This window comes from Moschus berezovskii, chromosome 10 (genome assembly GCF_049115385.1).
Source record: "Moschus berezovskii isolate FMDL1 chromosome 10, NW_MosBer_1.0, whole genome shotgun sequence".
NCBI classification, from domain to species: domain Eukaryota; kingdom Metazoa; phylum Chordata; class Mammalia; order Artiodactyla; family Moschidae; genus Moschus; species Moschus berezovskii.
In genome coordinates this window covers 94,079,569-94,099,017 of record NC_142469.1, presented here as the reverse complement: position 1 = coordinate 94,099,017, position 19,449 = coordinate 94,079,569, and the positions used below count along the sequence as shown (strand labels likewise).

Here is a 19,449-nt window from a genome sequence, read left to right as displayed (position 1 = left end):
CAGTAAGAAATCAACAAAATGGTTCCCTTTTACTTCCCATCTAGAACGATTAGGCATTGAAAGGACATAAGCAGAACCTGAGATATTCTCCGTACAGAAAGTCTGAAAGGGATTAATTTTAAACTATATTATTTAAATTATATAATAAACCATAATCAAAGAAAAATTTTAAGTGATACCAAGTTATGATAAAGCATATCACCTAAATATCAGAGATTATTAAAAATACATCTTTCTCTAAACCATTATCACTCTTAATAGATACACAGTTATCTGTTCTGACACTACTTCTCAAAAGAGTACGTTCCTTGGACTCCGTACATTTCTGACAAAGTAAAATATCATGCAAAACTCTCAAATATAGTGAACCAAATGTTAACTTCTCTGGTTCTCTCCTATAACACACACACACATACATTCCCCACACGTGATTTCATGCAAACCTTGAAGTGATTAAAATTAAGGAATCTTGGATTTGGAAGGGTCCTCAGAGGTCTACTATATAGTGAAAGCCGAGGACAAATCTCTTTCACAATATCACTTACAATGAAACGGTCGATCATTCTTTGCTTCAACATATCCAGTGACAGAAAACAGTTTTTCAAAGCCAATTCTTTGTTAGGATTGCTTTGTGAATACTTCCTTATAATGAGTCAAAATCTGCCTCCCATCTGTCCTGGTTTGACCCTTTACTACATGATTTCCTTCAAATATGTAAACACTACTAGGGAGCAGGGGATGAGCTGGGAGACTGCGATTGACATATACACACTGCTACGTATAAAACAGGTAACAAACAAGAATCAATTGTATAGCACAGGGAACTTTAATCAATGCTCTATGGTGACCTAAATGGGAAGGAAATCGAAAAAAGAGGGGATATACATACAACTATTCACTCTGCTGCCCAGCAGCAAATTAACACAACATTGTAAAGCTACTCCGATAAAAATTAATTTCAAAATAAACACTCCTGCTCTCTTTAGCGTTCTCACTGCTAAACCAAACCACCTCCATTCCATCAAACCATCATGCAAGAAGCTGGTGCGCTTGTCCTCTTGACCACCCTTGTCTGAAATCTCCGGTATTTCACTGCTACACTGAAAGCATGTTGGTCTTAACTCAGTGCAGTACTAATAAAAATATGCGGAACAGCACAATAGAACTAAGATCACATTGAACAGAATGTAATATAACCTATCATCTAGATCGAGTGCTGCTCCAAAGAACTTCTTACGATGATAGAAATGTTCTACATCTGCACTGTTCGGCAGTCTAGCCACTAACCTCATATGGCTACTGGGCTCTTGAAATGTGGTTGGTATGACTGAGGAGCTGAATTTTTAATTTTAGTTAAATTTAAGTAGACACACTAATATTAAAATTCTTCCTCAAAAGTTTTTCTATTAAATTTTAGTCAATACACTGTAAGTTTACTTACCAGGATGTAACCATAAGACTGACATAAGTTAAAATGAGGAAGTATTTTTTGGATTCTAAGTGAGGCCCAAATTTCTAAAAAAAAAGTCACTTAGGATTGTTTTACATGTTACATTTAGCCCATAAATGCACATGATAAAACTAATATTCTCTTTTCCACTAGTTATGCTGTTAGTGGATAAGAACTGACGCTCCAAATAGAATAAGAAAATGATTTCAGTTTATTTGTAGAAATAAAGAAGGATACAAAAACTAAAAATTCTTAAAAATTTAAATGCCTACTAAGGGTCTTTACTTTAATGCTTTATTAAGCAACTCAAAACAAACATTTCCCCAAATAAACTCCTGCTCTCCCACACTTCCTAGCACACCCCACCCCCAAATCCCTGCGGCTCACTCACTTATTATTTCCAACTCAGAAAATGGTAAATCGTTCCCATTGCCCAGGTCTAAAACCTTGTGTCATATCCTTGACTCCAGTCTTTCTCCTATACCCCAAATCCAAATCTAGCACATTCTATTTTCTCTGTCTAGTATGCCTGTCCCCCAGCTCTATCTGCATGGCTTGAATTTCTTCTTCTTCATCAAATCTTTACTCAAATGACACCTTAGGCCTTCTCCCCTACAACTGCTAACCTACCACCCCATACTCCCTATTCTCTTTCCCTACTTTGCCACTTATCATGTGACATATATTTATTTGTCTGCTCCCACAAGAAGTTAAGCTTCAAGAGAGAATAGATGTTTGCTTCTCATTGCTGAATCCCCAGTGTCTGGCACATAGAAGATAGTCAAATGTCAGTCGACTGTTTCCACAAATTATACATACATTATACATGCAAATGACATACTCAAGGTTGCAAAGGAAATATAGTTAGAAATAACTGATGTGTTAGGGTAGTGGACTGAATTTCTTTAACAACAACAAAAATATGTAAAAGAACAATTATTAGCATTGTTTTAAGTGACCAATACAGTATTTGAAGTCGAGTCAATCTTTCACAAACACTTTGGTTTGGACATCCCTGCTCTAGCAGACAGCCCTTCTCAAGCTCATCCACTCCTGCCCCCTTGTTTTCCTTCCACCACGGCATAAAATTATCCCATAAAAGTAGAAAATAAACTCTAATGTAAACATTAATGGTCACATTCCCTGGATTAAACAGGCTCTCAGTTGCTTTGAATTAACATTTCATGAGCACGTTATCAGTCTATAGCCGTAAAATGTCTATTTTCCATTTCTAAAGACCTGTGATGGCCAACACGTGGCATCAAAGTTAACTTAAATTAAATAACACAAAATCCAGTTCCTCAGCTGTACTCACCACATTTCAAAAGATCAATGCCCCGTGTAGCTCGTGGCTACCGTACTGAAAGGCGGATACTGAGACGACAGGCAGCTCTGCTGGGCAGGTATGCTATAGATTTTTTTCCTAAACTTTTACTTCAAAGTATAAAAAGGACTCAACGGAAACACTGGAGGGTTCAGTCTTGTCACTTTCAGCTCTGTCAGTGGCTCTCAAAGTGCAGCTCCCAGACCAGCAACAGCGTATTACTTAGGAACTTGCTGGAAAGGTGAATTCTTGAGCCCCAGCAATCGGTCTTGATTTGTTTTAACGAGCTCTCCGGAAGATCCAGCAGATTTTGAGACATGCTCAAGTTTTAGACCACGGTTGGCAGTCACTTAAGAGCAGTTATCAATATAAATATAAGCTAGGAGATATTATGAATGCATCATTACAATCTAAAATAATCTATAAATATTAATTGTGAAATCATATTTCTATCATGTCTTGTAGAAGAAAAATCTCAGTAGGTTTAATAAAATTAATATAAAATATTAAAATGAAACCAATCATGGACCTTATTTGATTAAAAAAAATTAAAACTGTAATTTGCTTCCTCTTCCAATTTGCAGATCCATATTCACTTCAGTATCAGCATTATTACATTTTAATCTTTTTCTACAGATTCAGTTAGAAGCCCTTAAGTGAGGAAGAATACACAGTGGTGCAATTACCAAGAAAGAGTGAGAAATTTTCATTGTGTGCCAACTGAAATTTTTATGTGAGCAAATATTAGTGTTATTAGTGAACTATTAAACAAATATGAAATCTATTGGCTCAAAATAATTCAGCAAGAAGTTGAAACTAAAGTTTCAAAAGCATTATGAAAAAGGCTAAACAATCTGCCTACACTATTTCCTCTTACTAATCACAGAACTAGTATAAAACTAAGTATCAACATCCATGTATGTTACATATTTCTCATTAAATTTTCTAATAGGAAAACATCCTTAGAAATTTCAGCTAAGAATACATTTAATGCAATACATTAAAATGACTACAAAACCACTGGGAAAAGGTCTAGTTTTGGCTTACTACAAATTTGGCCCAAAAAGAAGAGTCTTCAAGAGCTGATTGATTACAAATTTCTGCCACAGCCAAGTGTTTACTGAGATAACCTGACGGTGGAAAAATACTTAATCACATTCAAGTACAGAATGTTTCGGGTGTGTAGGCACTAGATAATTTTAAGAAGTTTTATTAAAATATTAACAACATATTGAACTTCTGGTCTATGCGAACCTCAATCACCCTTAACACTGACACTGCACATAAATTTCCATTTCCAATCAAGTAAAAAAACAAGAAACAAATGACTAACATTAAGTACTAACCATGTGCCAGCCAATGTTACTTATTTCTCTCACTAATCTTGGTATTCCTAGCATAGATCCAAGCATATAATATCTACTTAACTGGCATTTTTTTTTTAAGTAATGATTATTAAGATGAGGGGATTCAAAGATACTAAAAAAAAGTCCCGGCCCTCAAGGAGGTTACAAATCGAATTCGGAAACATGACACGCGAAAAGCTAAACAACCTATAACAATTAAAAAAATTCCACGTGGCAGGGTTGTGATTATTTGCAAAGTCAGTGGCAAAGAAGAGTGCTATAAATTCTGACCAGAGAGTACTATAGAGTGCGGTTCTGGTCTCCCGACCAGACGGCGACACTATAGTTCAATTTAAAAAAAGAAAGTGACACAGCACTCATCCCACCCTAAAATTATCATCAGAGCAAGGAATACAATAACTAAAAAGAACGGTCTAAAGAAAACTTCCATACACAGCTTTTAAAGCATACGAGGATCCTGATAAAAGTGAAAACGTGCCGCAGGAGACAATCGTTCGCTGGACCCCCAGGACCTCCGAAGGCTCCTGAAACACAAGTCTCTCAAGGAGAGCATCCTTCCTCCTTTCTCCCTCCGCTCCCTACGAAGCTCTCCACTGGACAGCCGTCCCAGAAATTTCTCCCAGCATCTGCAGTGACAGCAACTCTCATCTTCCTCTCCCTCCCCTCGCCAGTATCAGACGGTGGCATCTCCCGCCAGGGGAAAAAACGGAGGGCGGGGGTTGGGGCGGGGAGGCAGAACAGGCGAGAAAGCTTGCAGCTAGATCGATTTAGGACAGGAGGAGTAGGTGTGAGGACGCGGGGGTCGAGGGCGGAGTCCTCCCAGCTCCAGCCTCTCGGAGGCCTAGCCAATATCCCACTCCGCCCCTCCACCCCAGGGCGCGCCCCTCGCCCGCTGGACCTGAACCGGGAGGCGACGGACTCGAGTGACAGCCCCACGACCTGTGCGCCCCCAGCCCCGTCCCCGCGGCCCGCGGGGAGATGCCTGCCTCCGCCCCACGAGCAGCAACCCGGGCTCGTTCTCTGATTCCAGTCCACATCGCCGATGAGTGACAGGTCCCGGGGGAGGCAATCGCCAGCGCTCGCTGCTCGGGACCGCGGGTGCAACCGTGCGCCGAAGCCCTCCGGCAGGCACGGGGAGTAGACAGAACGTCCCGGGCGGCCCCAGGGGACCCGGACCAGGCCTGGCCTTCCCCGGTTGCCCCACACCCGGCGGGGGTGGCACTTACTGCGGAGGTTGTGGATTAGCTCCGAGTGGCTGGCGCCGCCGGATTTCCAGGCCATCGCTAAGCACACCCGGAGCAGGTACAGAACCACCTTCAGCGCGGCGACGGTGCCCAGCAGCTTCCCCAAGAGTGAGACCACCTCCCACACGGTCACCGCCCCGTTCTCGTCCCCGCCGGAGCCGCCGCTGTTACTGCCGTCGCCGCCGCTGCCGCCACTGCGCGCTCCCGGCATCCCCCGCGGCACGCATGCGCTCTGTGACGCCGCGCGGCCTCGGGCGCGGCCGGGTGGGGCCGGAGGCGGGGGTAGCCTCGCGCCCCGCCGCCCGCGCGAGGGGCCGCTGCGGCTGCCCGAGACTGGCGGCTGGGCTTCGCTGAGTCAGCGCCACCGCCGCCACTGCGTGGCCTTTCTGAGGCCTCGGGCTGCGCAGCGCCTCCTTGCTTGGGTTTGCCCTGCGGTCAGGCAGGGTGGGCCCCCAGCGCTGTCGGCCGCGTGCCTCGCTGCGGCTCTGGTCGCCGAGAGCGGTGGCGGGATGGCAGGGCGGGTCTGGTTCCGAGGCTGCCGGTGGCCCTGCAGTCGCCGCTGGGTCAGCTGTTGTGAGTGGCGGGTCTGCTCCTATAGCTGTCCTGATTGTTAAACGGTGGGCTTCCTCCTTCCTGCCTTCACCCAACCCAATGAATGACTAATATATTTAGGTCGGCTAGGCGGCAAGCCATTCTAGTACTCTTGCCTGGAAAATCCCATGGATGGAGGAGCCTGGTAGCCTGCATTCCGTGGGGTCGCTAAGGGTCGGACACGACTGAGCGACTTCACTTTCACTTTTCACTTTAACACATTGGAGAAGGAAATGGCAACCCACTCCAGTGTTCTTGCCTGGAGAATCCCAGGGACGGGGGAACCTGGTGGGCTTCCGTCTATGGGGTAACACAGAGTCGGACACGACTGAAGTGACTTAGCAGCAGCAGCAGCAGCAGAGTCAGAGCTCCCTATGGTGGAGCCTGATTATCTTATACGGAGGCCAAACGTCCTCTCTAACCCGAGTACTCCAGGCTCTAGCTAACAAGAACATTTAGTGTCTGGTTAGTAGAGATTTTGGGGCCCTGGTTTGTTCTCAGCTCTAAAGCACAAATTCAGAGAGTGGAAGAATACTGAGACACGGGTTGGAGGGTGGAGCACCGAGAATGCTTTGCTCCTTAGGAAAATGCACTTACTTAAAAATACTACAGTAGCCTATGGCGACTGTTTTTCTCCTGACACAAGTGTGCGTTTTCAGCTAGTTAAGCCTCACAAATTCCACCATTAGAGTGGACCCTGGCTTTGCTGCTATGAGCTATGCAAGACAGTGAGTGGGAAACTGACAAGGAACATTGCCAGTAGAATCCAACTTGCTGACTCCTAATCAGAACTGAGACTGGAAGGATCCAGTCATCATTTAGTCCCAGTAAACTTTTAAGGAAAGAAACAAAGCTATGTAGACATTGATGCTACTGCGTCAGCAAAAATGCTCAAATTTTAGTTCTAACCAGACCTTGGCAAATGTGTCTATGTAAGTACATATATTATATTTCCAATCCGAAATATATGGTAACTATTTCGTGGGATTCTGCGATAATAACCGAAGCGGCATTCTTTACTTCATATTGGAAATAAATTAGTTTGGAACTCAAAATTGGAACTGAGGGTCTTCAGAATTACAACTCCAGTTTCTGATAGTGTGTGTTAGCATTGAAGAAAAGGACTTGCCTGGGGGGGACAGGGAGGGAGAGGTTTTTAATAATACATTGGTACGTTAATGGACGTACTTCCACGAGAATTTAAGGATTTTGAATCTTTTCTATGCGCAGTGAAATGCAAGCCTGCTTAGGTGTGGCTACTAGGTCGTTTCTCTTGCATTGCTTTTATTTTGTTTTTGCTCTTAAGTTTGTCTTTACATTGCAATTTTTTTTTTTTGGGCCAATGTATTGTCTCAGTGTTCCTATATCAACTTTGCAGATTCGAAGCTGTTCTACAGCACAAGGACGGGCATGCTCTTGCCTTGGTTCAGAGCCGCCTTGGTGAGGAAGGGCGTCGCATCTTCTTCGCCTTTGCGGCCGGATTGTTCGTTCCTGCACTGCCGACGGAGGAGAATTGGCTCTCTGCAGCCACCGTCCCTCGTAAGGTCGGGTCCAATCAGGACTCAGCGAGAAGGGGCGGGACTGAGTGGCGCGCGCTGTACTTCGTGCCGTACCTGCCACGGTTGCTCTCAGGATGGAGGAGATTTATGCTAAGTTCGTGTCACAGAAAATCAGCAAGACCCGTTGGCGACCGTTACCTCCAGGGAGCCTGCAGACAGCGGAGACTTTCGCCACGGGCTCTTGGGACAATGAGGTAGCCCTGCGCCCGGCCGGGAGTCCCTGCCGCCACCTTCCTTCCAGGAGCCGCGCCCCCGGCAGCCAGCGCGCGAACTCCTGTTTCCGAGCTCCTTGCCCGGTTCTGTCTGCAGAATGCACCTCTCACGCTCGGTCGCCTTATATCTGAGAGCCATCAGTGGCCTCGTTTCTTGTGTTTTTAATGATTATTATGTCGTTTGCCTGGGATGCTTTTAAAGCAGGGTTGATTGAAGGCAGTGCCCATTTCAATTTCGGGGAGTTTGACGTATATTTCATCTCAAGATGAAATTTTCTGCTTTTCAGGAAAATTATGTTTCACTGTGGTCTATTGGAGATTTTGGAAACCTGGATTCTGATGGAGGATTTGAAGGAGACCATCAATTATTGTGTAGTATCAAACATCATGGCGATGTAATGGATTTACAAGTACGTCTGTTGTAATATCCAAGAGCTAACTTTTAAAAAATTGAGAGTAACACAGTTGAAAGATGTAAAGGACCTTAAAGTTTGTCTGGTCTTACCCCGGGTTTACAAGAACTTGAGTTCTCTGTAGGTTATGATTTGTCACGTCATATAGCTGGCTATGGCAGAATCAGCACTGGGGAAGGGGATGTGAAGTTAATCGTAGCCTGTTTATTTAATTGACTATTTTTGTTTAATGTGCCAAGCTGTGTTTGCTGCTGCTGCTAAGTCACTTCAGTCGTGTCCGACTCTGTGTGACCCCTTAGACGGAAGCCCGCCAGGCTCCCCTGTCCCTGGGATTCTCCAGGCAAGAACACTGGAGTGGGTTGCCATTTCCTTCTCCAATGTGTGAAAGTGGAAAGTGAAAGTGAAGTCGCTCAGTCATGGCCGACCCTTAGCGACCCCACGGACTGCAGCCTACCAGGCTCCTCCATCCATGGGATTTTCTAGGCAAGAGTACTGGAGTGGCTTGCCAAGCTGTGTTTACCTAAGTTAATTTCATTCTCTTGGAATGCTGGTGGATCAAGTATTGTTATCTTTCTTATGAGAAAACTAAGATCTTTGGAGCATGGATTATATTACAAATACTCTGCAAGGCACTTTACATGTTTTTGCTTTTTGAATTCTCATTTTACAAGTTTACCAAGGCTTGGAGAACTTAACTTGGCCAAGGTTTCAAATCGGGTAATAAGTGGTGAGAATGGTATTAAGTTTTCAAATTTTGACCTGTGAGACTTCAAAGTCCCTGCATTTTCTTCTGTGGAAAGCTGCCTGACCCTGGGAATTATACTCTCCTAAACCTTTATGGTAGTTGTACAAAATTAAATCAATTGTAGATGAACAGGTTTGGGGGGGAAAATTATTGTTGTTTATTCTTCATGAAAATACTTTTATTTGTATAGCAATTTTGACTTTGGCATTTTATTTGCTTAGCATTTGTAGGTTCTTTGCATTTTAAAATTGTTATACTGCTAATTGAGTTAGATAAATGGGCTTCCTCCCTGCTGATATTTATGAATTTATAACATGCAGGAATTTTCTGTTTAGTTTTTTGACCAGGAAAGAATTGTAGCTGCTTCATCGACAGGATGTGTGACAATTTTCCTCCACCATCCAAATAACCGGGTAAAGAACTTTTGTTTGAAAACTCAGTTTGCATTTTAATTATTTTTAGGAAGGCTTAAAGAAGGCTGTACTTAATAATGACAAATAATAAAGTTTTATAGTCTCAAAAACTATAAAAAGGAGGGAGAAATGTCATTGTATAACCCATCTTTTAGTAGACTAATTTTAGAACCATTTCTGTGTGAACTTGCATTGAAATTGGGTAAGTCTTCAATTTTCTTAGGTTCAGTGTAACAGTATGGTATTCTGGCAAGTAATTTTCCTGTAACTCTTTTTTAAGATCCTCCTCTGGTTTTCTGAAGAAAGAAAGAGCACTTTTTAGCTCAGACATCATGAGAGGGAGCAGGAACAGCTACTTTGCTTCTGTGAACAGAACCAAGATTTTAATTAGAAGGAAAGACACATTATATGAAGGCTTGACACTTTCTCTATGCCTTACTTGTATGTCAAAGGCTAAGAGTACTGACCTTCAGAGCATAGTGATAAGGGCAGTCCTTTAAAATAGCCCCACTTGAAGTAACAGTTATAAGTTGCTGGAAGAGAATGCTTATTTAGATTTGGATATTAATAAAGGTCATCTTACTAACAGGCATGCCTAGTAAGTATAAGACCCAGATCTAGTTAAATGTTATTCTTAATAGAGTCATCTGGAAAGCCCTGCAGAGATTTATCTCTTCAATGTAGATCAGTTCCCTTAAGAATTTAGAGTTGCCTTTGAACACATAATTACCTGTTCTTTTAGTTTGAGATAAGTTTGGAATATTATTAAACAGTGTTTCTTTGGAATCTAATCTGGTGAATACAGAGCTTTAATGGAAGTATTTCCTAGACCTTATACTTTGAAATGCAAAGGGAAAAGAGTACTATTTTTCTAGAAAGGTATGAAACAAAGTTTTAAAATAATACTTTAGTTGGGGAAAGTGCTAATTTCTTGGAGCTTTATTTTAATTAATCATAGCCTCATTTCTGACACCTAGACTCTGTCAGTCAGCCAGCAATGGACAGCAGCTCACTACCACACGGGTCCAGGCAGTCCTTCCTGTAGCAATGCACCATGCACAGGTGTTGTGTGCAACAGCCCCGAAATTGTCACAGTTGGAGAAGATGGTCGGATAAATCTCTTCAGAGCTGATCACAAGGAAGCTGTAAGAACTATAGGTAAGAAAAATCATCTTTCTTTGGTCTATCTTATAGTAATTGAGCACCTCCCATGTGCAATTCCAGGGGTTTAATGTTTGAGGTATTTAGAAATATACAAAGCAGGATCCCTTTATCAAGATATTATGTTGATAAGGCCTGTATGAAGGACTGACTGGAAGAAAGAGAAATTTGTGGGGAGGAGGGTTGGAAGGAATTATCGGATAAAGACTTGAGGGGCAGGGCAATTCATTTAATCTAGATTCTAGACCATAAATAATACTAAGAAGTGGCACACCAGATAAAAGGAATAGCATGGAGGCGGGGTAAGGCCATTCAGAAAATGACAGAAAGTCATTGACCTGACTTTAGATATTTGTATAGGAGAATTGAGAGCTGAAACAAGAAAGGTAGATTGCAGTCAGGTTGTGAAGAATCTAATACACTTTTTTAGGTAGACAGCTAAGGAGCCATTGAACGTTTTGGAGCAAAGGGGTAATGTACCCACATTATGTTTTAGAAGGATTATTTAGTGCAGTGGTAGTGGTTTAGTTGCTACGTCATATCTGACTAGTGTAGTAGTTCTCAACCATATTTTGTACAGACTTGCCTGAGGAGATTTTTAATAGGCCATCACCCTAGACCTCCTGAATTAGAACTTCAATGGATTGAGCCCATGAATCAGTTTTTTGTATTATTATTATTTTTAGTTCTGAGGAATACCATTTGTTTACCTTTGAAAGACTGCTGGCCTGGTGACAGTTTGGAGGATGGTCACAAAACAAAAGTCTTTATATACTAAATAAAGATGTATAAGCTTAGACACACTAGGAAAAACAGAACGACCATTAAAGCAAACAGGAAGAACTTCATGGCAGAAGAGAGCTGATAAGGATAAAGATTAATCATTTTGAGATGAGTCAGCAGAATCATATAGGGTCAGAATGAGCTCTGTAGGAAGCTGTGGTGTTTGGCCCAACAGAATGGAGGTTCTGGATGAAGCAGTTGAGTTCAGTTGCTCTTTGCAACCCCATGGACTGTAGCACACCAGGCCTCCCTGTCCATCACCAACTCCCAGAGTTTACCCAAACTTACGTCCATTCAGTTGGTGATGCCATCCAACCATCTCATCCTCTGTCTTCCCCTTCTCCTGCCCTCAGTCTTTCCCAGCATCAGGGTCTTTTCCAATGAGTCAGTTCTTCACATCAGGTGGCCAAAGGATTGGAGCTTCAGCTTCACCATCAGTCCTTCCAATGAATATTCAGGACTGATTTCCTTTAGGATGGACTAGTTTGATTTCTTTGCAGTCCAAGGGACTCTGAAGAGTCTTCTCCAACACCACAGTTCAAAAGCATCAATTCTTCAGCACTTAGCTTTCTTTATAGTCCAACTCTCACATCCATACACGACTAATGGAAAAACCATAGCTTTGACTAGGTGGACGTTTGCTGGCAAATAATGTCTCTGCTTTTTAGTATGCTGTCTAGGTTGTCTAGGGTGAAGCAGTGGTGGGAGATAAAATTGGGTTATAAAGAAACTTGAACAGCTGTCTCAGAAATGGAGGGTAGTACTCTTAAGTGGAAATAGAGAAATATGTGAAAACTTAGTCCTCTATTTGGAAAACAGTTCAGATGTCCTGTGAATAATATAATTTTTCTATCAAAGGAGAGTCCATTTTAACATATGTTCCTATATTTTTCCATAGAAATAAAATGGTGACTTATTTAAAATTTCACTTGTAATTTTTCAGTCAATTGAGGGGATGCTGTTTAAGGTATTCACAGTGGTGTCCTGTTAACACACACTGTGGTTTGCTTAATTTACAGACAATGCAGATAGCAGTACACTCCATGCTGTAACCTTCCTTCGAACTCCTGAGATTCTTACGGTAAATTCGATTGGACAGTTGAAAATATGGGATTTTAGACAACAAGGAAATGAGCCCACTCAGATATTGTCACTGTAAGTTTTGATTTGTCATTTCAGTAGTGTAAAGCAAATTTGTTTATTTGTAGCAACTTATTTATAAACTGTACTGTGTTTTAATTGCATGTTGAGAGTAATTTCTGATTAACTTTGATAAAGCAAATACAGTTGACCCTTGAACAATATAAGGGTTATAGTCACTGACTCTCTATACACTCGAAAATCCATGTATACTTTATAGTCAGCACTCCATATAACAGAAATCCTGTACCGAAGGTTCCACCTTCCCATATTCAACTAACCTGGGATCATGTAGCAATGTATATTTACTATTGAAAAATACTCATATGTGAGTGGACCCCTGGTGTTCAAGGTCAATTGTATAATTTGATGGGCTTGATAATACCTTGCTGCATTTAATAAATATTTGTAGTATTGATTCAGAAGTTTATAGTTTCTCTTTGAAGTGTATATTATTTAATGGGGAACTTATTTTTGCTCATCAGATGATCCAGTTAATAGTGAAATAATATACTCTAGATGTGATTGGGAGAATAATAGTCCAAGATACTTTTTCTAAGCAGAAATCCCCTTTCTATGTGTACAGCCTTCTCTTCTCTAGATAATAGTATGTGTCAAACTGAAAAATACATGTAAACTAAGCATTAAATAAGACAGAGTAGAAGTAAGGAGTATGCTGTTTAGTTGATATATGATGTTTTTTAAAAGCTAAGAAATGGAAATGTTTTGCATATCTTACCATCACATTTTCTTGTTCCATATGTGTCCAAATTGAAGAGAGAATGAATAACTCTAGCCTTTCATTCCCCCTCAAAATTCTAGTATTTCGAGGTTTATTTAACGAGAGGTCTTGCCTGGGAAATCCCATGGATGGAGGAACCTGTAGGTTACAGTCCGTGGGGTGGCAAAGAGTCAGACATGACTGAGTGACTTCACTTTCACTTTCATATTTAATGTAATCAGATTTTTGACATGATTTAAGTTTAGCCAGTAGCTCCAGCCACAAAATTATCATTTAGTTACTGGGATGAAACTTGTTTCATGGGTTTTTCAATGATAAATTATACTTTACCACTGTTTGAAGTCATTGTATTTCCCATTAAAGGACTGGTGACCGAGTGCCACTCCACTGTGTTGATCGACATCCCAACCAGCAGCATGTTGTAGCTACTGGCGGCCAGGATGGAATGTTGAGTATTTGGGATGTTAGACAAGGTACAATGCCTGTGTCTCTACTGAAGGCTCATGAAGCTGAAAGTAAGTGTTGTGAAGATACATTAAGTTTTTGGTGGGTGAGCTATACAGTATAGTGTTAGCAGAGTTCCATAAATGATACATATGGGTCATTCTACAGCAGAACTTTTGACTGAATTGTATAGATTTATAATAATTAATAGAGAATGCAGTGGCAGTCCACTCCAGCACTCTTGCCTGGAAACTCGCATGGACAGAGGAGCCTGGTAGGCTGCAGTCCATGGGGTCTCGAAGAGTTGGATGTGACTGAGCGACTTCACTTTCACTTTTCACTTTCATGCATTGGAGAAAGAAATGGCAGCCCACTCCAGTGTTCTTGCCTAGAGAATCCCATGGATGGAGGAGCCTGGTAGGCTGCCATCTATGGGGTTGCACAGAGTTGGACACGACTGAAGCGACTTAGCAGCAGCAGCAGAAGCATAATAATTAACTCCTTTTTTATTTAACATTTACATTCTTCAACGTGTTTAATATACATAAAACTGTAGTGATTATCCATATATATTTATCTTTATGTGCTTATTTTTTAGGATAATTTTTAGAAATAGAATTGATGAGTCAAAAAGTTGGCATAATTTTAAACTTGTGATTCATGTTGACAAATTGTTCTACATAAAAATAATAACCAGTTTACATTGTCATATCCAGTATGTCAGAATGCACTTTTCCCATGCAAAATGCAGGTTGTTATTTTTAATATTTGCCAGTCTGTATGTTCCTCAATTATTATACCTTTTTTTTTTTCTTTTAGCAAGAACAAAAGATATAGGCTCTTGCCTTTTTTTGTCTTCTGATTTTAGTGGAGATGTTTTGGCTGAACAGAAATGTTTCATTTTATCACCACAGGTCAGGGTGGATTATAGTTTTAAATTCTGTCTCAGGAAAAGTTGGTATTAATGCTTGATTAAAAGTGTAGAAGAGCAAACGTTATACCAGTATTGTAACTTCGAAGCTAAAGTTTCACATTATTAATTCGTGGGGAAGATAAATAGTTTTTAAGATTGTATATAAGAAGCAAATAGAAACTTTCCCTCTTCTAGGTATGGCTATGTGGGTTGGGGGGGGCGGGGAGGGGGGAATGAGTAGGGTATGCATCACATTCTGTTGTTGCTAACCCAGTGGTAGTTAGAATTATAAACTTTCAAAGCTCTTCTCAACAGCCTATTTTGAAATGCCAGCCTTTACTGTTAAGCAGAACACACTAGTGGCTTGTCGTGTATTTCAGTTCATCTTGACTAGAGGTTTGTATTCTAACTGGAAAATATATAAATACATAAGTATCTAGATTTGGGCAGTCTGCAATGGCTCTATTAGGCTCTTCTGTTTTACTTTGTTTTAGTGAAACAGCATGAACATACTTTACACAGGGACTCACCCAGAACACATTCTTTTCCGGAGGAAGGTCACCTTTTTTTCTGCAGCGTGTTTAATTGTGGTAACTGTCGGAATGAAAATGCCAGCTTGCAAACATGTGCCCTGCACTTTTATACTACACTCTGGGTGCTTTCTGTACTGCCTCTCTAAGCCTACCTAACCCAGAATCACAGAACCCTTGCTCACAGACTACTTTTTTTACCTTCATGCTGCAGATACCTTCCTGAGGAGTCCTGGCCAGTCCTTGGTTCCCAGGTGTCTGTTGGCACTCAAAGTTCCCTTAATGTTTAGAGCTTGAGGAGCCCCCAGTCCCAAGTTGGCTTCTTAAAAGTCCTCCATCTGAAACTGGATCCAGATTCTTGAAGCCTTTCCAGGTTTTGGCTTGCTGAAAGCTAGTTGCTATTTCTGTGATACAGAGCAGAGTCTTGGCATGAGCCAAAATTGGACTCTGCCTCTTAGAACTCCATTTGTATACTGTTTTTATGGTCTTCCCTCTCTCCCTTTCCAATAATAAAACCTTCAAATATTAATGACATAGGAATTGAAAATAAAAAAACAATTTGCAAAAAATCTTTTCAGAATTATCCCATTGTCACATTGGGTTAGTCAAAACTTTTGAGTTTTGCCATAAATTGATATGGAAAAACCTGAACACACTTTTTGGCCAACCCAATACTTTTCCATGTAAAAAAGCAGTAGGTCAGATGACTAGCATTTATTTCATTCATTTGGCCCAATACATAAGTAGATTTACTTGACGTTTTATCCTATCTACATGTTTCAGCCATTGGGAGCATTATATTATGTCTTCTCTTTGACACTGAAACCTTTGATTTTTATCAAAGGCTTGGAGTTTGAAGGTGTGTGATGGAGGTTAATGGACGATATGCCTAGAGGTAGCGTTTTGATGTTGGTTTAACTAACCTTGGTTTTTATCTCATAGTGTGGGAAGTTCACTTTCACCCATCCAACCCAGATCATCTGTTCACTTGTTCTGAAGATGGATCTCTCTGGCACTGGGATGCCTCCACAGACGGACCTGAGAAGTCATTACTCTTTCACCAAGGTAAAATGTTTCAATGAAGGTTCTTGTGGGCAACTTGAGATTATATTTTGATATACCAAATGAGAAATACTTATATTTTTAACATTAAGGAGTGACAGAAGGTTTCCCTTCTTTGGCCTCAGGGTGAATTTTAGTATTACAGGGCATGAAATCTATCAGCTACTGACCACTATACTGCTGACAGTTGGCTAACTTTGTAACTACATTGTTGTGGGCCCTCATGCCACAGAACAGGCACTGATCACTCTCCTATATTACATTGTCAAAGGCGTATGACAAAACAAAAGTTGATCTTTTACGTATTAAGGTACTGGTTTCTCAGAATAAAGGGCTCTGTCTCCTGATTAAAGACAGAGTTAAGTGAAGGTTGGGCTTCCCAGGTGGCGCTAGTTGTAAAGAACCTGCCTGTCAATGCAGGAGACCTAAGAGGTATGGGTTCAATCACTGGGTTGGGAAGATCCCCTGGAGGAGGGCATGGCAACCCACTCCAGTATTCTTGCCTAGAGAATCCCATGGACAGAGCAGCCTGGTGGGCTACTGTCCATAGGGTTGCAAAGAGTTGGACACGACTGAAGCGACATAACACAAGTAAAGGTCATCCAGAAACTATACACTTAAAATCAAAAAGTATTTTTATTTTCATTTTTGGTATTTTCTAAACTTCCTGTTTTTGAGCTTGCCTATGACTACAAACTTTGTTCATTCACTCAGCAAATGTTTATCAAGTGCCATGTGCTAGGTACTCTTCTAGGTGTTAGAGCCCATGACAGTGAGCAGAAAAGCCTCGAGGCACGTAGCACAAATATTCCAGTAGTAGACAGTAAGTCAGTAGATGATGTTTCAGTAAAAGTCCAATCAGAAAAGCAGAAACTACCCTGGATTTAGAAGAAATTGTTTTGATGTGTGTTGGGCTAGAAGAACAAAAGGGAATGGGAGGGATGCTGGAAGAGCAAATAGCAAAAAGGAGGAATGCTCAGAAATGAACAGTTGTTAATAACCTCTGCTGTCCTGTTAGAAGTGCTGTCAGAGTTGGTTCTGGATCAGCAGAAAATGCCACCTCAGCTGGGGCTGGAATCACTGTGTTGTCAGAAACCTGGAGCTTTTTCCTATCCCCCACTACTCCCCACAGCCTTTCTGCCTTCGTCACCCACAATAGTTATCTCCCACACGCAGGGTCCACCTGGAAGGCAGATGGCAAGGGAGCCTGGAAAAAGGAATTCATTCCTACAGTACATAGTAGAGCACAGCAAAGTAGCAAAGAATACAGAGCAAAACGGAAAAGAACTGTATCAAATACCCTGACGACCATGCAGAAGAGTGAAGAGAGTTCAGTTCAGTTCAGTTCAGTCGCTCAGTCGTGTCCGACTCTCTGCGACCCCATGTATCACAGCACGCCAGGCCTCCCTATCCATCACCAACTCCCTGAGTTGACTCAAACTCATGTCCACAGAGTCAGTGATACCATCCAGCCATCTCATTCTCGGTCGTCCCCTTCTCCTCCCGCCCCCAACCTTTCCTAGCATCATATTAAAAAGCAGAGACATTACTTTGCCAACAAAGGTCCGTCTAGTCAAGGCTATGGTTTTTCCCTTGGTCATGTATGGATGTGAGAGTTGGATTGTGAAGAAGGCTGATCGCCGAAGAATTGATGCTTTTGAACTGTGGTGTTGGAGAAGACTCTTGAGAGTCCCTTGTACCGCAAGGAGATCCAACCAGTCCATTCTAAGGGAGATCGATCCTGGGTGTTCATTGGAAGGACTGATGCTAAAGCTGAAACTGCAATACTTTGGCCACCTCATGCGACGAGTTGACTCACTGGAAAAGACTCTGATGCTAGGAGTAGGATGATAAAAAAAATTTAATTGGGGAGGGGCCACCTGGCAGAGGAGAGAAGATCTGGGCAGAGACCTGAAGAGATGAAAATACCAGTCACAGGCAAGCATTCCAGGTAGAGGAGACACCAAATTCCAAAGGCCTGAGACTTGGAACAGAAAAGAGCCAGTGTGGCTGCAGTTCAGCAGGCAGGAGGGGGAGCAGATGGCGAGAAGGAGCTGAGGAGCAGGACTCTGCACACTGGGAGCAGCACTTGAGATTTCGTTCTGACGTGACCGAAAGCCACTGGAGAATTTTGAGCAGGGAAGTGGGGTGATCTGTCTTATGTTTCCAATCACTTTGGCAGCTATGGGGAGAGGGTTGGAAAAGTGGAAGCAGGGGGACCAGGAGACAGACTTTGCACAGTGGTTCTAATGTTCATTTTCACAGTATTCAAGAGTAATATCGGAACCGTAAAAGGTAACCAGAAACTACGAAGGAAAAGTCCAAAACTTCTTCAGAAAAATTCTGGAAAAGTATGGAATGTGCAGAGCATAGAGTATGCCTGTGCTAATAACTTCATGTATGGAGAAACTAATAGTTTTATTAGTTTCTAATAAATACCTAGGCGTAGCTAAGCACTTGGTTTTTTATTTCTTCTTCTACCTCCACTGTCTTGCATTTGAGATTTTATAGTTTGAAGAATGCTGATTAGATTGGAAATAGGCATTTACTGTATCCTGTGTCTGGTATTGCAAGGAACAGTATTAGACACTGTGAAAAAGTAAAATTATCTATACAACCTGCTCTTAAGGAACACTTAATTTAGTTTTAATTTAGGAGAAGGGGCCACAGAAAGTTAAATCATGATATAAGAAATGTTGCAAATAGTAAATTATTAGGGGTGCATACAAGTGCTGCGGGTTCCAGAAAGGAAAAGAGAAGCATGAACTAGAGTCATCTTGACAGACTTCTCAGAAAAGGAAGATTGAGCTGGGCTTTAAGAATCAGCAAGATTTAAACCCACTAATTTTTAAACTTCAAGGTATGAGAGACTTTGCCTTGTATTCCCGGCACTTAGCATAGAGCCTGGCATAGGTGTCAGCCATTTATTGAGAGTAAATGAAATCTGTCTTTATTTGAATTGGCAAAAAGTAGAAAGAAAATTTCAAATGAAGGCTAAAACTGAAATAATTAATTCTGTGTTAAATGTAGAGCACTGTCAGAGAAAAGTTTATAATTTGGTAGTGTTCTAAAATTCTACTTTTAAGAACATTACCTAAAATAAAGGCAAGAATAAAAGGAGAACTACAGCAAGTTGATTATATTTTTAGAAATATATAAATATATTTTTAGAAATACATCCAGAAATTTTCTCATGATCACTTCATTTTTTGATTATCTGACCGTTTAGGTATCTACATATTATCCACATCTATTCTACTTGTCTTTTAGCCATTTTGCTACATTTCTGGGACTTTCCATTAAAGTATAAATAGGAAGACAAGGTCAAAGTTAATCTTGTGCTTTGCTGAAGACTT

The 19,449-nt window shown here is 41.4% G+C and overlaps 2 protein-coding genes across 4 annotated transcripts in view; one reads left to right on the top strand and one right to left on the bottom strand.

Annotated features, from left to right (window-relative positions):
- Window positions 1–5,611, bottom strand: part of PCMT1 (protein-L-isoaspartate (D-aspartate) O-methyltransferase) — a 39,982-nt gene extending 34,371 nt beyond the window's left edge. For all 3 annotated transcript variants that reach the window (XM_055433854.2, XM_055433851.2, XM_055433853.2), the window contains exon 1: window positions 5,368–5,611. In XM_055433854.2, the coding sequence (XP_055289829.1) occupies window positions 5,368–5,596 (229 nt within the window). In that variant the 5' untranslated portion in view covers window positions 5,597–5,611. The remainder of the gene's footprint in view (window positions 1–5,367) is intronic.
- Window positions 5,612–7,471: 1,860 nt separating this feature from the next.
- The window catches only part of NUP43 (nucleoporin 43), a 14,766-nt gene continuing 2,788 nt past the window's right edge, over window positions 7,472–19,449 (top strand). Inside the window, exons 1-7 of the mRNA XM_055433849.2 lie at window positions 7,472–7,729; window positions 8,035–8,157; window positions 9,241–9,318; window positions 10,296–10,476; window positions 12,282–12,417; window positions 13,508–13,659; window positions 15,974–16,096. Of these exons, the coding sequence (XP_055289824.1) occupies window positions 7,610–7,729; window positions 8,035–8,157; window positions 9,241–9,318; window positions 10,296–10,476; window positions 12,282–12,417; window positions 13,508–13,659; window positions 15,974–16,096 (913 nt within the window). The 5' untranslated portion in view covers window positions 7,472–7,609. The remainder of the gene's footprint in view (window positions 7,730–8,034; window positions 8,158–9,240; window positions 9,319–10,295; window positions 10,477–12,281; window positions 12,418–13,507; window positions 13,660–15,973; window positions 16,097–19,449) is intronic.